We start from the raw sequence: 19,240 nt of genomic DNA, 5'->3' as shown, positions 1-19,240 counted from the left end.
CAGATAAGACGCACCACATTCCACAACACGACAAGACATTTATTTTATGATTCCTCTCCCATTGTTTCGTATCTGAAGTCTGTGCGGGGACGTCCCAACTTAGGTTTTAGTTTCTTCCGTCGCGTTTCCTTGTTCTCCGTTCCGATAATAAATATTTCTTGTTGTACATTTTATCTCCGTCTCGGGTAGAGGTAATAATTTGCAGGGAGAAGACATTGTCAGGCCCGAAAAAGTAAGCGCGGCATCCTCCCCCAATCCCCCGGCCCGTGTGTCGATCTGCCATTGATTTGAATAAACGCCTCCATTAAAGCTCGATTCATCCGTGCTAACGCTCGGTCTTAACTGGGCAAACCATACGACAATATTCCCAATAACACAGACAGTGCATTTGTACTTTGAGGACCTCTCTTTATCGTGAAATCCTTCACAAATTCAAGTTTCATGAAATGCATCGGCAGGATTCTTCTATAAACAATTTTACAACAAGGGTGTTCTCCCCATATCACACATAATGAAACATGGACTACAGCAAAGATTGAGGAAAAATTAATGTTCAAGCTGCCATGGAAAGATGCCATCTGAGCATAACCAAAAAGGGACAAGAAAAACAACTAAATCAGAAAGAAAACAAAATTCAAAACACTGGTCACAATCAAAAAACTCAAATGGAACTTGGCTGGATACATGGCAAGGACAGAGACAAGAATTACAAACTGTAAACCTCAGGAAGACCCTGAAAGAAGCACGATGAGATCCAAGATCAGTTTGAGAGATAAAGTTATCATTTGCGTTTTTGGCATCAAATTTACAAAGATTCTCGATTTTGAGAATATGGAGAATCTAATAAATTTTACTTTTTTTTTATAAGCTGTAATTTTCTTTAAACTTGATCAGATGGGGTTAGCATTTTGAGGTTAGCATTGTTGTCTTTTGGCAGCAATTTGCATTCATTGTTGTGGACATTCTAGTGACAGCCAGCTGTATGGTTTTCATAAAGGGGTGTGGGATGCTGGCTGGTTGTCATGGATTACAGATAGTACTCTGAGAGGTTGTATGACAAGGTATATCCCCAAAGCACTGTATGCTTTCATGATAGCTTTCTCCTTGCTGGTTCACAGAATACCTTGCCTGCTGCTGAGGATCACTTACATCGCTGAGGATCCGGATTCCCTGTGGCTCCGACTATCAATGGTACAATTGCAGATTTCATCAATTTCAAAATCGACATCACATCTTTTTTCATATCCTGGTATTTCAGATTTCAGCTCTCCTGTATGGATCTTCATATGTTTATTCAAATTGCCTTGATGAGAGAAAGCTTTATCACATATCGAGCATTTGTTGGTTCGCTCTCCTGTATGGATCTTCATATGTGATTTCAAACTGTTATTATGAGAGAAACCTTTATCACATATCGAGCATTTGTTTGGTCGCTCTCCTGTATGGATCTTCATATGTGATTTCAAATTGCTGCTCTGAGAGAAACCTTTATCACATATCGAGCATTTGTAAGGACGCTCTCCTGTATGGATCTTCATATGTGATTTCAAACTGCTGCTCTGAGAGAAACCTTTATCACATATCGAGCATTTGTAAGGACGCTCTCCTGTATGGATCTTCATATGTGATTTCAAAGTGCTGCTCTGAGAGAAACCTTTGTCACATATCGAGCATTTGTGATGCTGCTCTCCTGTATGGATCGTCATATGTAATTTCAAATAGCCTTTTTGAGAGAAACCTTTATCACATATCGAGCATTTGTGACGTCGCTCTCCTGTATGGATCATCATATGTAATTTCAAATAGCCTTTTTGAGAGAAATCTTTATCACATATCGAGCATTTGTTGGGTCGCTCTCCTGTATGGATCTTCATATGTGATTTCACATTGCTGCTCTGAGAGAAACCTTTATCACATATCGAGCATTTGTGACGTCGCTCTCCTGTATGGATCATCATATGTAATTTCAAATTGCCGCCATGAGAGAAACCTTTATCACATATCGAGCATTTGTAAGGTTGCTCTCTTGTATGGATCCTCATATGTAATTTCAAACTGCCTTTTTGAGAGAAACCTTTATCACATATCGAGCATTTGTGAGGGCGCTCTCCTGTATGGATCCTCATATGTAATTTCAAATGGCCTTTTTGAGAGAAACCTTTATCACATATCGAGCATTTGTGCGGTCGCTCTCCTGTATGGATCCTCATATGTAATTTCAAACTGCCTTTTTGAGAGAAACCTTTATCACATATCGAGCATTGGTGACGTCGCTCTCCTGTATGGATCGTCATATGTAATTTCAAACTGCTGCTATGAGAGAAACCTTCATCACATATCGAGCATTTGTGAGGATGATCTCCTGTATGGATCCCCATATGTATTTTCAAATTGTGTTTATGAGAGAAACCTTTGTCACACATCGAGCATTTGTGTGGTCGCTCTCCTGTATGGATCCTCGTATGTTGATTCAAATTACTTTTTGTCAAGAAACCTTTACCACAGACAGAGCATTTGTGGGGGTGTTTTCCAGTGTGAATCCTCATGTGTATTTTGAGGTAACTTGTTGAAGCAAAATCCATTCTGCACACATTACACTTATAACGTATTTGCCTTTCTGGAACCTTTTCATGTTTGTTTAATTCAATATTAATATTGGTGTTGCGAGGCCCAGTCAGGCACTTGAATTTTATCGGAAGTGGGTCTTGATTTCGTGATTGTTTCTTCAAAAATGGCTTCTTCATCACTGTCAAACTGCGACTGGACCTTAATTGTCCCATATTACTTCTGGATTGTTCTACAGAAACAAAAAACACATTTCTTTTTTTTTTATCAAAATCAAAATATTTAACAATATTCCGAAAATTATATATTTTTTCAACATCAAAGATTGAATGTTAATTTTTTACATTTCTACTCACCAGTTGCAAAACAGGAAGCACTTCCATTTGTCATGTGAATATCATCTGAACCTTCCTTCGCAGAAGCACATTTTGAATCTGCTTTGGCAGAGGAATCGTTATATTGTCTGCCTTCCACATTTCCAGAAAAGACATCACCTGTGTACAAATCAGCATCAATCTTTTGCAGGGAAATGAGATTGAGAACGTTCTTGAGACTTCATGGAACATGTTACGTCATGGAATGTGAGTAGTGTAATAATGTTGCTTCTGGGACACCTCCGTTTAACATGGGAAATCCCTATCTAATGTCATTTACCCCCTTGTCTTTTTCAAAAATCATAAACACCTCTATTTCTCCCACCCTCATCTTTATGAACCTTTTGTCTGTAGTACCTATCCTTAATGTTGTTCATTAGACCACTCAAACACTACAAATATTTGTTTTCTCTTATAGACCTATCATCCTTCTTCTACATATCATCTGGCAATTTATCTTTGACCCACTCAAACATTGACCCATTCACTTCCATATTAATTCTTTCCCTCCCTCATTGCCCCTAAAGACCTCTATTTCTCTCACCCTGTTCTTTACGAACCTTCTAACCTTTTGACATGTTATCCTTATTCATTAGACCACTTAAACACCTGTGATCCTTCTGACCTTATGGACCTTTTAACCTTTTACTCTTAATATCATCTGGTGAATATAACCCACTCAAACAACGACCCTACAAATATTTGTTTATGCGTGGGAAATAATTTAATTCTCCTACAACTCTCCTCACCGTCTAATACATTAACAAAAAATATGTTTGAGTTTGGTTCTTTATTAAGATATTTTAACTGAGCTAAGATAAAATGGTAAACCTCCCTCAATGTTCTTGCTTGAGCGCCTCCAGTGCCACATACCATTTTTAAATTAAAGTATATATTTTCCTGACAACCATCAAAGTTTTCCGTCCACTCAAAAATATTTCCATCTTTTTTACCCAATTCACCGGTATTTAAATTAATTCTCTTATTTGTTTTGTGAACTTTTTTACCAGTTGCCTTTTCAATTATACCTATTTGATATTTTTCACATTCATTATGTTTTCCATTTATATACCAAGGTTGATTACACCTCCACTCTTTAGTCTGGTTGATACTTGGTTCTATCATTTATATAACTAGGGCATTGCCCGTACGTGGGTGCCCGTTCCGTGGCCAAAAAAAAAAAAAAAAACGCTACCCGTACGCTCTACCCCGCCCGTACGCCCGTAAACAAAAAAAGCAACGCTCTTCGCTTCCGCCCTTCGCTCTGACTGAATTGGGAGAAATAATGCGCATAAGAAATCGAATTACGTACCGTAATGGCGGTCAGCTCGTAACGCGCTCAGCTCCGCTCGTCTCACATCGGCCACGCCTACGCAACAGAGCGTTCTGTGATTGGCTGCCGGAAGATAAGTCGTCACTGTCCGGAAGTTCGCAAATCGCAGTTAGGATGAATCGCTGCTGCAAACAACAACAACATGGAAGGCTGCACTGTCCGGAAGTTGGCATATCGCAGTTACGATTATTTTAGTGTTAATGGCCAATTATTCAATTAGCGCCAACGTATTTTGGCTGTTTGCAATTTAATCGCAAGGAAAAGTAGAAAGAGAAGAGGGAAAAAAAGAAAAGCCTTGCATTAACGCATTAACGCTTGCATTGCATTAACGGTTCGGCACACGTGATAGCTCGCTGCTCTCTGATTGGTTGAAGCGTTTTTTGGACATAGCTCGGTAGGTACTTGTCCGATTAATTACAAACCTTGAAAAGGCACATCCTCGGGTCCCCAGCAATATACCTGGCAAGTTTCAAGTATATCGGACCCGTGGTTGTCGAGAAACAGCGGTCACAGACAAACACACAGACACACAGACACACAGACACACAGACACACAGACACACAGACACACAGACACACAGACACACAGACACACAGAGATTACTGGAATTATAGATAGATAGTAAAAAAGGCGGCGGTAGCCCGTTAAAATCCCCAACCCCCCCCCCCCCCCTTTTTTAACTTATCACTTATATATATCTTATCACTTATATATATCTTATCACTTATGTATATCTTATCACTTATATATATCTTATCACTTATATATATCTTATCACTTATATACTTATATAACCATAAGGGAGACTATCAATTCCATTTTCTAAAATAAACCTCTTATCATCAAAAGCCCCCAATGCTTTCTTATTTATCTCTTCTGAATATAATTGATGTTTATAACTTCTTATTCCATTAATCTTTCTAAACTCTTCTTTCTTTGTTGTTAAACAGTTATAATAATCCTTAAAGTTTATTGTTTCTTTAATAACATTTTTCTTTACACCTTTTAACTTCTTATCAGTCTTTTCAACGTTATTCACAATGTATTTATAAGCATAAGCCTTTGACCTCAATCCCACAAATTCACTCATAACATTTCCTCCTAATTCATCCTTGAACTTTCCAATCACCTTTTTATTTTTAGAAGAGAACAACTCACTCTCTGGACTGTAATTACTCGTGTCATAGATATTAATGTCTCTTTTCATGTCTGAATAAACATCGTTGGTATTAATTTTCAAAATAAAACTATCTGTATCCATATAAAGTAGATTAACATCATTTTGATATTTCTTCCTCAAGTTATTATAAAAGTAATCATACATTAATGACTTTGATAAATCAAGAATTGTTGTTCCAATATAAATAGGTTTGTTCATTTCAATACTCTCTTTAATCAAATGGATCGCACAAAAGTTCTCAGTAAAGACCTCAGCTCGAGTAAAACTCGGTCTATTAATTAATTTTGATGCTTGTTCCCAAGATGTTGATAGTCTGATATTTTGTCTTTTCCTCACATTCTCCATAGTCTTACCAAAGACCGCATTATTCATCAATTTATAAAAGTCTTTCTCAAAATCTGTTTTTGACTCTGTTCTTCTTTGTGTATTAAAATCAATGTACCCCTTTAACCAATGACTTTGATTGAACTTTAGAACCCTATGGATCTTCTCTACTCTTAGACCTTTTGATAAATATTGTCGCAAATTTCTTTGGTGTAGAACATAATTTTTCTTGTTATATAATGTAGTAAGTAATTTTTCTGTTGATTCACCTATATCAAACGATCGTTGATAATCACTCAACCATTCTTTCTTTGGACTTTCTTTCTCACAAGCAAATGGGAGATCTTTGTGTAGGTTATGGAGTTCCTCTGGATATTTTAAATCAATTTCAAAATAATAACCAACTTTTTCTTCATCCAATTCTTTTTGTGTAGAGATACATACATCTTGTAAAACGTTTTTGTAGTCTTTTTCCTTTACCCATCTAAGTTTTCCATAAGGAAGAGCCTGAGACATTGCCCAGCCATACAGGTTGTTCGCGTCATAGTACATCAAGTAAGAACTCTCTTTCGTTGGATCATAATTTGGAAGATATTTGTTATTTGCTTTTGCGTATCTACTCGAGCAGACTTGTGAAATTCCACCTCTTTTTGCCTTTTCAATCATCAAAAGCATATCAACATCGGTTATCAAATCCAAAGCTTGTTTTGTCATTTTCAACATCGCACTCCAGGCCAATCCAGGTGCTGTGTAGTAGTGAGCAGGATCCAATCCATATCCAGTGCGACAAACAGATCTAAAGGCTTCAAATACATCGGCCAATAAAAGCACATCAGTTTTGAGATACAAATCGTGATACTCGCCAAGATTCTTGATGTTATATTTTTCCCAAACATTTTGTGCGTGTACATAATCTTTATCAGATATATGACTATTATTTAATTTGTTATAGAAATTTTCTTTTGAAGGAAGTTGTGTTTCATTGAATCTCTCAAATGAGTCCATATAGTCATAGGGGTAAATTCCCTTTTGTGTTAGAAAATCTTTATCTAAAAAATACTCTGAAAGACATGGAAACTCTTTTAGATTTTGAACCAAGTTAACCAATGGACTTGCCATGAATTTAAATGTATCAAGAAATCTGATATGAGTAATAGGAGATGTGTGAATTGTTTTTGTGAATGAAATGTATTTCTGATCCGTGTTTGGAATTGCTGAGATACTTCCAGAAGTCTTTGAGAGTTCCTTGATAAATAGATGTGTATCATAATGAGCGTTGTTATGAAGAAAGACAGGAATGAAAGAGGGGAGTTGATAATTAATATTACAACTTTGATGAGCCGGACCTCTATATTTACCAGTGAGATGACAATGGTCTCTAACCTTTAGACCTTTACCAATTTTCTCCTCACAAATATGACAGACATTGTTTTTTATAAATTCCCTTTTTTCTTTACTTGTTAAGGACATTGGTTTATTGGTTTCTCTCATTATCTTGGTTAATCGAACACAGTCTTTTTCTAGCCGTTTCACAAACTCCTCTGGGGTATTTGAGCCTCTATACATCTCTAACTTGTTATATTTATCACCAACGGATGATTTGATATAATAACAAAAACCACAAGGAGTATGTTTTTGATATTTATTTGTGTATGATTCTTTTGGATCTTGAGAAGCAGTATCAATTTTTTCTAAAATACTTTCAAAATCAGCATATATAACAAATGGATGTTTGATCTTTTTATTTTCATCTTTGAATGTGATCTTTGAGCCTTCTTTAGGCATATTGATTACCGTTGATTTATGTTCGCCACAATAATTTGAATGTTTATCTAATCTTTCTTGTGAATTGAAGAAGTTAAGACAACGCAAACAAATATATATTTTATTTGTTCTCTTACAGACTTGTGGTTTTATTAATTTAGCAATATCTTTGATGTATGTATAATGTGAATTTTCGTCTGAATTAAAATATAGAAGATTAATATGAGTTTGTTTACAATTGTCAGAAAGCTTTAAAACCTGAATGTTGTTTGTTTCTGTTAGACCATAAACATTAACTGATAAATTATTCATCTTTTCAAATTTAGGAATATCATTTAAAGTCATCGGAAACTTTAGATCTTTCGTATTTAATGTATTCTCATATTTTTTATAATGAGATACTCTTTCATCATGAAAATGTGGAGGATGTAAGTGTGCTAAAATAGACCAGAGAAAACATTTATTGTCTTTATTTTTGATATTGATAACTGCTTTTCTATTTTTGATAACACTGGGTAAATCAATGTAAGAAGAAGCTTTTAGAGGATCTGATTTAAGAATATGAATGTCTATGTAAATAATTTTTCCTATATTGAATCCACTTCCTACGATTGAATTATCCACATCTTGCTCTTGTTTAATAAGTTCATCATAGACTCCTGATGTTTTAAAATCTTGATATGAAGATATAAAGTGTGGCTCAGTTCTCATGTATGGTGCATCTATAACTCCTTCATCCTTTGTCATTTCTAATTTTACTCCCATATAAAATTTAAGTGGTTTCATTTCCTTTAGTGTTTTTTCAATCAACGTTTGAACAGCAGGTTTAACTATTTCTACAGCATCAACTATAGACTGGTTCAGGAGGTTTGAAGTTAAAGACTCTTATTTTAATATGTCCTTTGAATGCTCCATCAGAGTTTTTAGTTGTGATAAAATTTGATAAATGTAGATTTGTTTTAAGATGTATTTTGAAGCCTTTCTTGAGGATATTTTTATTACATGTAGAACAGTGTTTTGTTTCAGGTGGAAGAGGGGAAAGTTTGTTAAAAATGTTGTATGTATGTTTTGTGGTGAGAATATGTTGTTTATAATATTTTACTTCCTTCTCGCAAGTATCACAATAAACCATATTTATAGCGTGAGAAAACGTGGTGTTTTATATATATCACTGTGCTTAAAATAAAACACTTTTGGGCTTTACAGCTCCGTTTTATATATATTGCTGTGCTTAAACTAAAACACTTTTTCACTCAGAATCATCTAAGTCATAACTATCACATGAATACTCAGAATCATACTCAGAGTCATCAATAAAGCTACTCTCATAACTATCATTTGAGCACAAACTATTAGTATCATAACTATCATCTGTGTTCAATGAAATACTATCATCACCATCGTCCAAGTTCAATGAAATACTATCATCACTATCGTCTGAGTTCAATGAAATAGTAAAATCTTCACTGCTGTATTGACTCATATTTAATTAGCAAGAAAAATATTCCCATCAATATCTATATACTTTCTTTCATTAACAGATTCAATCTCTACAATTTTTATATCAAAAGTTATCTTTAAATAATCTCTAACTATCATAGAACGAAATGACATTTCACCAGAAATATTAACATCATTCATTTTACTTAGATCTACACCCTTTGGATTATTAAAGAAAATACAAATGTCTCCTCTAGAATTATTAATGGTCTTATCATTCTTTTTCAAAGTATCGTGGTCAATCACTTTTTCAAGCTTTGAATAAATTGCCAGGAGTAGAGGAGAAACTTTTGTTAGATTTACTTTAATGGATGTCTTTCCAGGTATAGCTAGAGCTCTTCCTTTAAATGAAATAGAGGGGCTCATGTTATTTTCCATAACTGGTTTTACCCAAAAATTTCCATATTTATCTTTGTTCAATTTAACATCTTTGACATATTTTTCTGTATCTTCCACCGAAGTAGAGATTGATTGAAATTTGTCTTTTGTGCTTTGAAACATTGTATTTATTAATGAATAAACTTGCGTTTAGTTTAAGTAAAAATTTACTATATAAATATGATAAGTTCTGAAGGATATTTAGAATTTCCAGACTCTCCATATGATAAATTAGAGAATTGTTCAGCTTGTGATAGAATAGGGCTTAATAATGAGGGTTCATATAAACAATGTTTATTCTGTGATTATATTCTAATTAATGATAATAAGAAATATAAAAAAACATATAACTCTTTTAAATTAGAACCAAAAATGAATTACTTTACAAGATTAATAAGAGAGATGAATGTTAAGCATTATGGTGATAATACACCATTTCTTACAAGGAAAGAGACTCTTTGTATTGAGGAAATGTATAAGGGTTTAATGATATTTATTATTCAAAATAATTTTAATGGAAATGTTAATACAAGATACTATATAAATAAAATAATGAATTATTTTGAAATTAAACCCGAACTCAGGATAAAATATAGAGTTTCTAAAATAGCTCAAAAAAAGTTAGATGACTTGTTTTCCAAATATATAAATGAATGATTTTTTACCCGTTTGGGAAAATAAGATAAAGTTTAATAACCATAAAAACATTCCAAATTCATTGAGATGTTTAATAGTTGGTTCAAGCGGATGTGGGAAAACCTGTTTACTTTTAAAGATGCTCCTTGGTCCTAATTTTTTAGATTATGATAATTTAATAATTTTTACAAAGTCAAGTTTTCAACCCGAGTATCAACTACTCTCACAGGGTTTTAATGCGGGTCTTAAAAAGGAAGACATTATCGGTTTATTTAAACTTCAAAACGAACTAAATGATTATAATATTGAAGATATAATACAATTATTTTGTGATACACAGAAATCAAAATCGAAACCCATAACTTGTATTCTCAGTGATAATACAGATGATATACCTTCACCTCAAGATTTAGATAAATCAAAAAAGAACCTCGTCATCTTTGATGATTGTGTTAATGAGAGAAACCAAACAGTAATGGATAGCTACTATACAAGAGGGAGACATTCTTCTTGTAATTGTATATATCTTAGTCAATCATATTTTCAACTCCCTCGACGCTCAATAAGAAACAATGCCAATACTTTTATTTTATTTAAGTTAAATTCAATAGATGTAAATAATTTTTGGAGAGATAATTGCTCTACGTTATGTAGTAAAAAAGAATTTGAAAATTATATGAAACACACGATTGGAAAATATAAATATATTGTTGTGAAACAAGATGAGATACTAAATGATATTTTTTAATAAATAAATACAGAAAATGAATACCGAAGAAAGAGAAAGAAAGTTTAAGGAACATCAACAATTAGTTTCAAAAGTTGTTAAACAACAGGAAGAGATAAAGAAGAAACGGAGACAGAAACTAACTGGTGAAGAAGCCTTTGAAAGAAAACAAGAGAAATTCTTTAAACCACTTTTGAAAACTCAACACTCACCTACAGTTCCCACGGTAGAATTTACTCCGAAAAAACTTCAAATGCTCAAAGATTTTAGTCAGATAACAAAACAAGAACTTGGTGAATTAGAATATGATGACGAGGGATTATTTCGGAAACTTGAGGAGGTAAATCAACCCCCTAATTATGTTGTGGAAGCTCTTCAAAACAATGAATATTCGGCGGGTTCAAAAACCAGAGCAGGTCTCATTCCAACAGAAGAACCAGCAGTGTTTCATCTTGTGGAAGAAAAGGTATTGATATTTAATGATGAATTGATGTTCTTGAGTTCTACTCAACCAAATGTTAAATTAACTCCAAGATTAATGTTTCTTCTAACAAACCCCGGATTCAGTGGTTCAAAATATTTTGAGGAACCACTTGATATGGAAAGAGAGGAAGATAGGGTATATATTGAGTTGTTAAATGCACTTGATTATGGAGTTTCTGTTGCTGGTAAAAGTAAGAAGAATGAGAAGGAGAAACATATTATTGATGCTTTAAGTAAACTTGGTTCAGGTGTTAGTTTTCTTCCAAATGACCCATCACAATTAGTTAATAGGCTATTATTGTTGTTAGGTAGTAAGAAGGCGGGAAACAACAATTGTTTTAATGAATCCTCAGCCATTTTAGATCAGTTGATGAATATGAAAATAATTAATAAATGTCAATACAAAGATATTTTATTAGATATTAAATAAGATGAGAAGCACAATTCTTAGTTTTAATTTCACAACGAGCGATTACACAGCTTCATTCCCTTACCCACTACAACTTGACCCCCTTACCTCATATGAGGCATCTTTATTGTCGATGGAAACTTATAATACCTTGTTTAATATCACAGAGAAAAACAACAAGTTTAGTTATAATCCAGGAAGTGGATATAAAACTATAACCGTTTCACCTGGAGCTTACGAGATTTCTCAAATATCTTCAGAAGTCTCTCGCCTTATGAAAGAAAAAGGTGATGAACCAAAAAATATTGTAATAGATATTCAAAAACACACTTCAAAATCAACTATTAAACTTAAAAATAATTATAAAGTTGATTTCACGATTGAAAATTCGTTTAGAGAGCTATTGGGTTTCTCTTCAAAAAAGATTGAAAATAACGGGACGTTTTACAGTGATAATGTTATCCAAATATCCTCCGGTATAAATTCAGTATTAATTCATTGTGATTTGATTGATGGTGCTTATAACGATGGAATAAGAACAAATACAATATTTTCATTCAGTGCATACTCAACCCCGATTAGTTATAAATTTAATATGGAACCAAAAAATCTTGTCTATTTACCTGTGTCAGGAAAAACCATATACAGAGTAAATTTTAGGATAACCGACCAAGATAATCGTATGATATCCTTTAATGATGAAATTATATCCATCAGAATTCACCTACGTGAAGTTTTTCAATAAATAAATAATGGTTATTGTGAGAAAACACGAGTTGGGAAAATATAAAATAATTACAGGGGAGGGCATGTTCCTTTCACCAGACTATACAAGGTATGTGGGTAGAGGATACTATAAACCTAAGAGACAACGAGGTGTAGGTCATCAATTTCGAAATAAAGGAGATGGGATAATTGATACTCTAATGGGTATTGGTTCAACCATCCTTAAACATAAAGACCTAATTGGTTCAACTGCTTCTGCCGTGGGCTCCGTTGCGGGTGCTATAAAGAGTATAAAAGATGCTCAAAAGGAGTCTCATAAATTACAAGCAATCAAAGAAATAAAAAAAGGTAAAACTCAACTATCTTCACAAGAACGACAAAAAATCATTAAAATACTTGGGTCAGGGTTTCAACAATTTTAATGCTATATAAATACAAGTATGGAAGCGATTGATAGTATCTATGATTTGGATGATACGATTATCATTTCAAACTCCACTAAAAAGGAAGACTATTTTAAGGTAAATGCTATAACAGGAACAGACTGGAATTCAAACGGAACAAAAAGTTTTGAAATAAATAATCAACAAACTTACTTGAATATAGCTGATAGTTTCTTGCTGTGTAAATTTAAATTCACTAAGGCTGCGAATAATACTAATGCTACACTCGTAAATGATTTCTTCTGGAAAATGTTTGACAGTGTCCGCCTGTATATTGGAACACAAGAGGTTGAAGCGGTTGATTATGTCTCTGCTACATCTGAAATGATGAAATTTACACTATATTCGTTTAGTGATAGAATGGGTAAGGGAGCTGTTGAAGGTTTTATTCCTGATATGTCAACGGGTACAAACGCAGACCCTGGTTATAGTCAAAGGAAGTCAATGTATAATGATGACGCAAAAGCTGAGAATAGTTTTACCATAGCAGTACCTCTGAAAGGTATATTTGGATTTTGTGATTATGATAAAGTTTTGTATGGGCTTAAAATTAGATTTCAACTACAAAGGAATGATAATGTAAATAGATTGCTTTTTGGGGATGAAAATGCTTTTGGAGAAAATAATAAATTTGTTATTAATGATTTGTGTTGGTATATCAGTGAATATACTCCTAATCTTAAAACGGAAGAGATGTTGAATAGAAGACTTAACTCAAAGAAACCGCTAAATGTATCATACCTTAAAAGAAGATGTCAACACGTTAAACTGGAACACACTACCTACACTTGGAATTTGGGTGTTCTTCAAGGAAAGCCACGATACCTCTGGCTCATTTTTAAAAAACCAGATGGAGAGGACGGTACTAATAAGAATAATGCGCTGAGTGATAATGCTAAGGTGAAACAACTTCGGGTTTCTCTTGATGGCACATTTTATCCGCGAGATAGATTGGAAATTGATTGGGAAAAAAATGATTATGCGGAAGCCTACAAGTCCTACCAAAAGGTGTGTGAAAGTAATGGTAATAATGATCCTATTTTGGATATGGTTGCGTTTCAAAAACTTTATACAATCTACGCAATTGACCTGAGTTCTCAAAAGGAAACTATAAAGTCTAATCGAGTGGATACTTCTCTATACATTGAAAGAGGGGAGAGTGAAGAGGTTAATGCATATTGTTTGCTTTTGGAGGAAACAGAATTACAGATTAATACAGATAATGGTGTTATGATTAATATCACATAGGTTTTTTCTCATAAATAAATGGTTGGGGTATATGTTAATCAAATCAATCTTAATAAATTAACATCTTGTATTCAAAATCAAAAGCCTTGTATTATTAATGTTAATACAATTCAAAGAAAAGGAGCTGTAAGAATTGATGTTTTACTCACACACACACAAGTAAAAACACTAAATGATGTTGGATCACTTAAAATTAAAATGACGAAACCTATGTTAAAGAAATATTCAATAGACGAGTCAAGAGGAGGATTTCTCCCGTTTCTAATTCCTTTATTTGCTGGTTTAAGTGCGGCGGGAGCATTGACTGGTGGTATTTCAGCAGCGGTAAAAACTGCTAACGAAAGGAAGGCACAACTAAAAGCTCAAAAAGAATTGGAAAGACATAACAAGGAGTTGGAGAAACAAATTAGTGGAAGTGGTGTAATTGTAGATTTTGCTCAAAAACTTGAAAGTCTACCTGATAAAGCTAGATTGTTGGTTGGAGATATGCTTTCCTCTATCGCTCAAGCGGGTGTTAAACTAACTAAACGGGGTAATGGATTGTATCTTTCTCATAAATAAATGGATAAATGGTTTAAACAATTTGGAAAGAATACAACGTCAAATATAGAACTAGCTAAGTATTGTAAAACACTAAAAATTGATAATGTGGTTATTTGTATGAGAGATGAATTAATACATATAAATAAGAATACAAAGAATATTATTATGAATTTAGACACACAGAATGGTTCTCATTGGGTTTGTATTCATAATAGTCAGGATAAATATTATTTTGATAGTTATGGTATGCCACCACCTGTTGAAGTAATACAATTCTTACAGAATGGTGTTTATCAAACATTTCAAGTTCAAGAAATTAATTCTAAATGTTGTGGTCAATTATGTTTATATGTATTATTTCAACTCAACAATAATGAAAATTTTTATGATATCATTTTTAATCTAATATAAATGACTTATGTTGGAAAAGATGGTTCTATCTTTGGAAAATCCTCTCAGGATATTGATTTATCAAATTATTATACAAAGGCACAGGCTGAACGACAAAAATATAGTGTAAGTAAAAATATTAATATGAAGAATACTTATAAATTAATCAATTATCCAAACCCTACAGATGCGAATGACTTGATTAGATTCAGTGATTTATCACAATATATATCTTTAAAGAAAACAGCACGTTTTGTGAAACAAGTAAAATTTACAACCACAACACCTGGTTATACTGACCATACACCTTTCCTCATTGAATTTAACTACCTGCTTACAATTGAATTTTATAAAGAAGGACATTTAGTTAATATGCAAATTAATAAATGGGGGTATGATATGCCTGATTTAGGGTATAATTGGTCTTTTTCAATAAACATAGAAGACCTACATGATTTAAATCAGTCTCGTAAAGAAGAATATTATCCACTTGGTGAGGATAAGGATTTATGTGGAAGTACAATTAGTAAACAACAAATACGTGATTTTAAGAAAATAAAAATATATGATAGTATAGCGATGGTTCGCATGACAAAGAAGGAAGGTAATGAGATAAGGATAGAAAGCCGGGGAATACAAACCGATTTGGTAGTGGGAAGATGGGGTGGTATTACCTGTCATAATATTAATCTCACATATATTTCTGATACATAAATGGCAGGAAGAAGACTACAAGAGAATTATAATTTTTGTATTCAAGGATACCTACAAGAAAAGGGTGCTCGGTATTACATACCTTATGATTTGGAGCATATACATGGGAATTTTGTCATTAAAAACTGGCCTTATACTGATATTGTTAAACCCACAAATAGAGACTTGTTTAAAATATTAAATAAAAATGAACTGCTCAAAGTTATGAAATATAAAACTCTTTTAGAAATCGTCAACAAATCTTATTGGTATCCTATTATGAGAAAAATAATTATAGATACAAGAATATCTCAAAATCCAGATGAGTATATGTATAATATTCTTTGGGGTTCAAACTCAAGGGTAGCAAGGGATGAGGAAGGAGTTGAAGAAGAGAAGCAGGAAAGAGAGAAAAAGGAGAAGGAGGAAAGGGAGAGGGAGGAGAGGGAGAAAAAGGAGGAGGAGAGGGAGAAAAAGGAGGAGGAGGAGAGGGAGAAAAAGGAGCAAAGAGAGAGGGAGGAAAAATATAAAAAGATGGAAATCAGTGAGATTATTAAAAGATTGAAGGTATTACAGCAAATAAATCAAACTCAACGCACTGAGGAGGAAAATAAAGAAAATCAAATTCTCAGGAAAATATTATTTGAAAGAATGGAAACAACCTTTACTACAATTTCAGGGAGGAGGTTTAAACGAGAAAGTGGTGATGAAGAAGAAGAAGGAAAAGATTATATAGTTGATGATGTTGGTGTAATTGACTTTAGTTAGTTTTATTTGTAAATAAATGGAGGAGAGAGTGAAGGCATTCCTTAGGATTCTTTATGTTTTAAAAATAAAGATTGAAATGTATATGTTAAAAACCAAAAAGGTTTTGATACTCTGTCGGAATTTTTCTGATAAATAAATATGAGTTATTGTCTCAAATGTAAAAAGAAAACTAAATCTAAAAATATCTCTTATGTTAAAGCTAAAAATAATAGAGTTTATCAAAAAGGAATATGTCAAGTGTGTGGCTCTAAAAAGTGCCAATTCATCTCACCTAAAAGAGGAGGAGATATACAAAAGTTTCTGTCAGGAAGTAAATTTACAACAACTGGAATTCCAGGAGAATTACACCTTCCAGGGTATTCTTTCTGTGGTCCAGGAACAAACTTGGATAAAAGATTAGATGAGGCTGACAATCCTAAACCTTGGTCTAAACCTACAAATAGGGTTGACGAAGTGTGTATGAAGCATGATATTGCTTATGGGAAAACCACTACGTTGACTGAAAAACATAAAGCCGACAGCGAAATGTTGTATAATTTGTCTTTGATACAAAATCCAATGTTGAGAGAGAAAGTTGATAGGTTTATTGTGAGAAATTTGATAAATGCTAAATTGAAACTTGGTCTTGGTTATTCCTCAAAAAACTATTAGGCTCTAATGATGTCATCAAGACTGAGGAGCTTTTGGCTGAAGAATTACACAAACCTATAATCACAAAGTTTAAAAGAAGGAAGGTTTATTCTAAATACACTGACCACATATGGTCCGCTGATTTAATTGAATTGAATAATGACAGGGGATACAGGTATGCTTTAACCGTTATTGATTTGAGGAGTAGATTTGCCTGGGTTGTCCCTTTAAAAAATAAAAGGGGTGATACTTTAATGTTAGCCTTTAAGCTAATATTTGATCGGGATAAAAGAAAACCAAAGAAACTGTGGACCGATGAGGGAACAGAGTTCTACAACAAAATATTCATGAAATTTCTTAAGGGGAAGGGTATTAAATTATACAGCACCTTTAATGAAGGAAAGGCAGTTGTTATTGAGCGTTTTAATCGTACTTTGAAAGAGAAATTATATAAAAAATTCACACAACTCGGTTCTCAAAAATGGGTGTATTTAATTCAGGATATTGTAGATAATTACAATAATACAGTTCATTCATCAACAAAATCAAAACCATCAGAAACATTTACAAAATTAGAATATGAAAAGGAGATTAATTTGAGAAAGCCCAAGTTTAAAGTTGGTGATATTGTAAGAATATACAAATGGAAAAGCCATTTTGAGAAAGGTTATACAAAGAGATGGACTAATGAATTATTTAAAATAGTTGATGTAATGGCTACAAACCCTTGGACGTACAAATTATATGATTTAAATGGAGAAGAAATCTTGGGTTCATTTTACTCGCAAGAATTACAAAAAACACAAGTAAGCAGATAATACCCTTGAAAATAATAAATAAATAAATAAAATGTAATGGGGATACGTTTTTAAATCTGTGAACCCCAAACACAGAATCCCACAACTTTTTAGTTGGGGCTTAACTTTTGTGTGTATAATGGGGATACGTTTTTAAATCTGTGAACCCCAAACACAGAATCCCACAACTTTTTAGTTGGGGCTTAACTTTTGTGTGTGTATAATGGGGATACGTTTTTAAATCTGTGAACCCCAAACACAGAATCCCACAACTTTTTAGTTGGGGCTTAACTTTTGTGTGTGTGTATGTGTGAGTGAGTCATAATAATATACAAACCCTAACCCAACCCCAACCCTAACCCAACCCCATCCCTAACCCAAACCCATCCCTAACCCAACCCCATCCCTAACCCAACCCATCCCTAACCCAACCCTATCCCTAACCCAACCCCATCCCTAACCCAACCCCATCCCTAACCCAACCCCATCCCTAACCCTCACATTCAAAATCCCAACCCTAACCCAACCCCATCCCTAACCCAACCCCATCCCTAACCCAACCCATCCCTAACCCTCACATTCAAAATCCCAACCCTAACCCAATCCCATCCCTAACCCAACCCTAACCCTAACCCTCACATTCAAAATCCCAACCCTAACCCAACCCATCCCTAACCCAACCCCATCCCTAACCCAACCCCATCCCTAACCCAACCCCAACCCTAACCCTCACATTCAAAATCCCAACCCTAACCCAACCCCATCCCTAACCCTCACATTCAAAATCCCACCCAAACCCTAACATAATCTTTCTTTTCTTCTTTTTTTAAATACGTATTTCTTTTTTCTTTTTTTCCTCTTCCTCCAATTCTGTCTTTCAAGGCTTTCAAGTTTGAAGAAGTAGAAATGGAAAGAAAGAATTTTCCAGCATTTTCTTCCTCGAACTTTCTTGATATTGCTTAAATCAAGCGTCATTAAATAAAGAACATTGTTCATTGCTTTAGAATCCAAAGAGTCTCCAAGAGGAACCCCACAGGTAGAGTCTCCAAAATAAAACCAACTTTCCAAGTTCCCAAGGTATAACCACATTCCTGTTGAGCCTCCAAGATAGGTATCACATTCCGAGTCATCAAAACAAAACCCCCATTCCGAGTCTACAAAAATATAACCATCTTTCCAAGTCCCCAAGGTAGAACCACAATTTTCAGAAATATTGGGGGTTTCCGTGATAAGTCTCACATAGTATAACTGCGGACCATCAGGGAAAACTTCCCTTTCCCAATTTTTTAGGGTTTCTATGATGTGTCTCACATAGTATAACTGCGGAC

At 33.9% G+C, this 19,240-nt stretch overlaps 1 protein-coding gene across 7 annotated transcripts in view; it reads right to left on the bottom strand.

Moving 5' to 3' along the window:
• Nucleotides 1-387: 387 nt before the first annotated feature.
• Nucleotides 388-19,240, bottom strand: part of LOC144889576 (uncharacterized) — a 135,688-nt gene continuing 116,835 nt past the window's right edge. For 3 of the 7 annotated variants that reach the window (XM_078770308.1, XM_078770307.1, XM_078770306.1), the window contains 2 exons: nucleotides 2,922-3,059; nucleotides 388-2,797 (listed from right to left, as the gene is read on the bottom strand). In XM_078770308.1, the coding sequence (XP_078626434.1) occupies nucleotides 1,146-2,797; nucleotides 2,922-3,059 (1,790 nt within the window). In that variant the 3' untranslated portion in view covers nucleotides 388-1,145. The remainder of the gene's footprint in view (nucleotides 2,798-2,921; nucleotides 3,060-19,240) is intronic. The other 4 variants (XM_078770310.1, XM_078770309.1, XM_078770312.1 and 1 more) reach the window with 2 other exon arrangements.

This window comes from Myxine glutinosa, chromosome 1, assembly GCF_964187855.1.
Source record: "Myxine glutinosa chromosome 1, kmMyxGlut1.1, whole genome shotgun sequence".
NCBI lineage: Eukaryota > Metazoa > Chordata > Myxini > Myxiniformes > Myxinidae > Myxine > Myxine glutinosa.
This window is presented reverse-complemented; position numbering and strand designations above follow the sequence as displayed.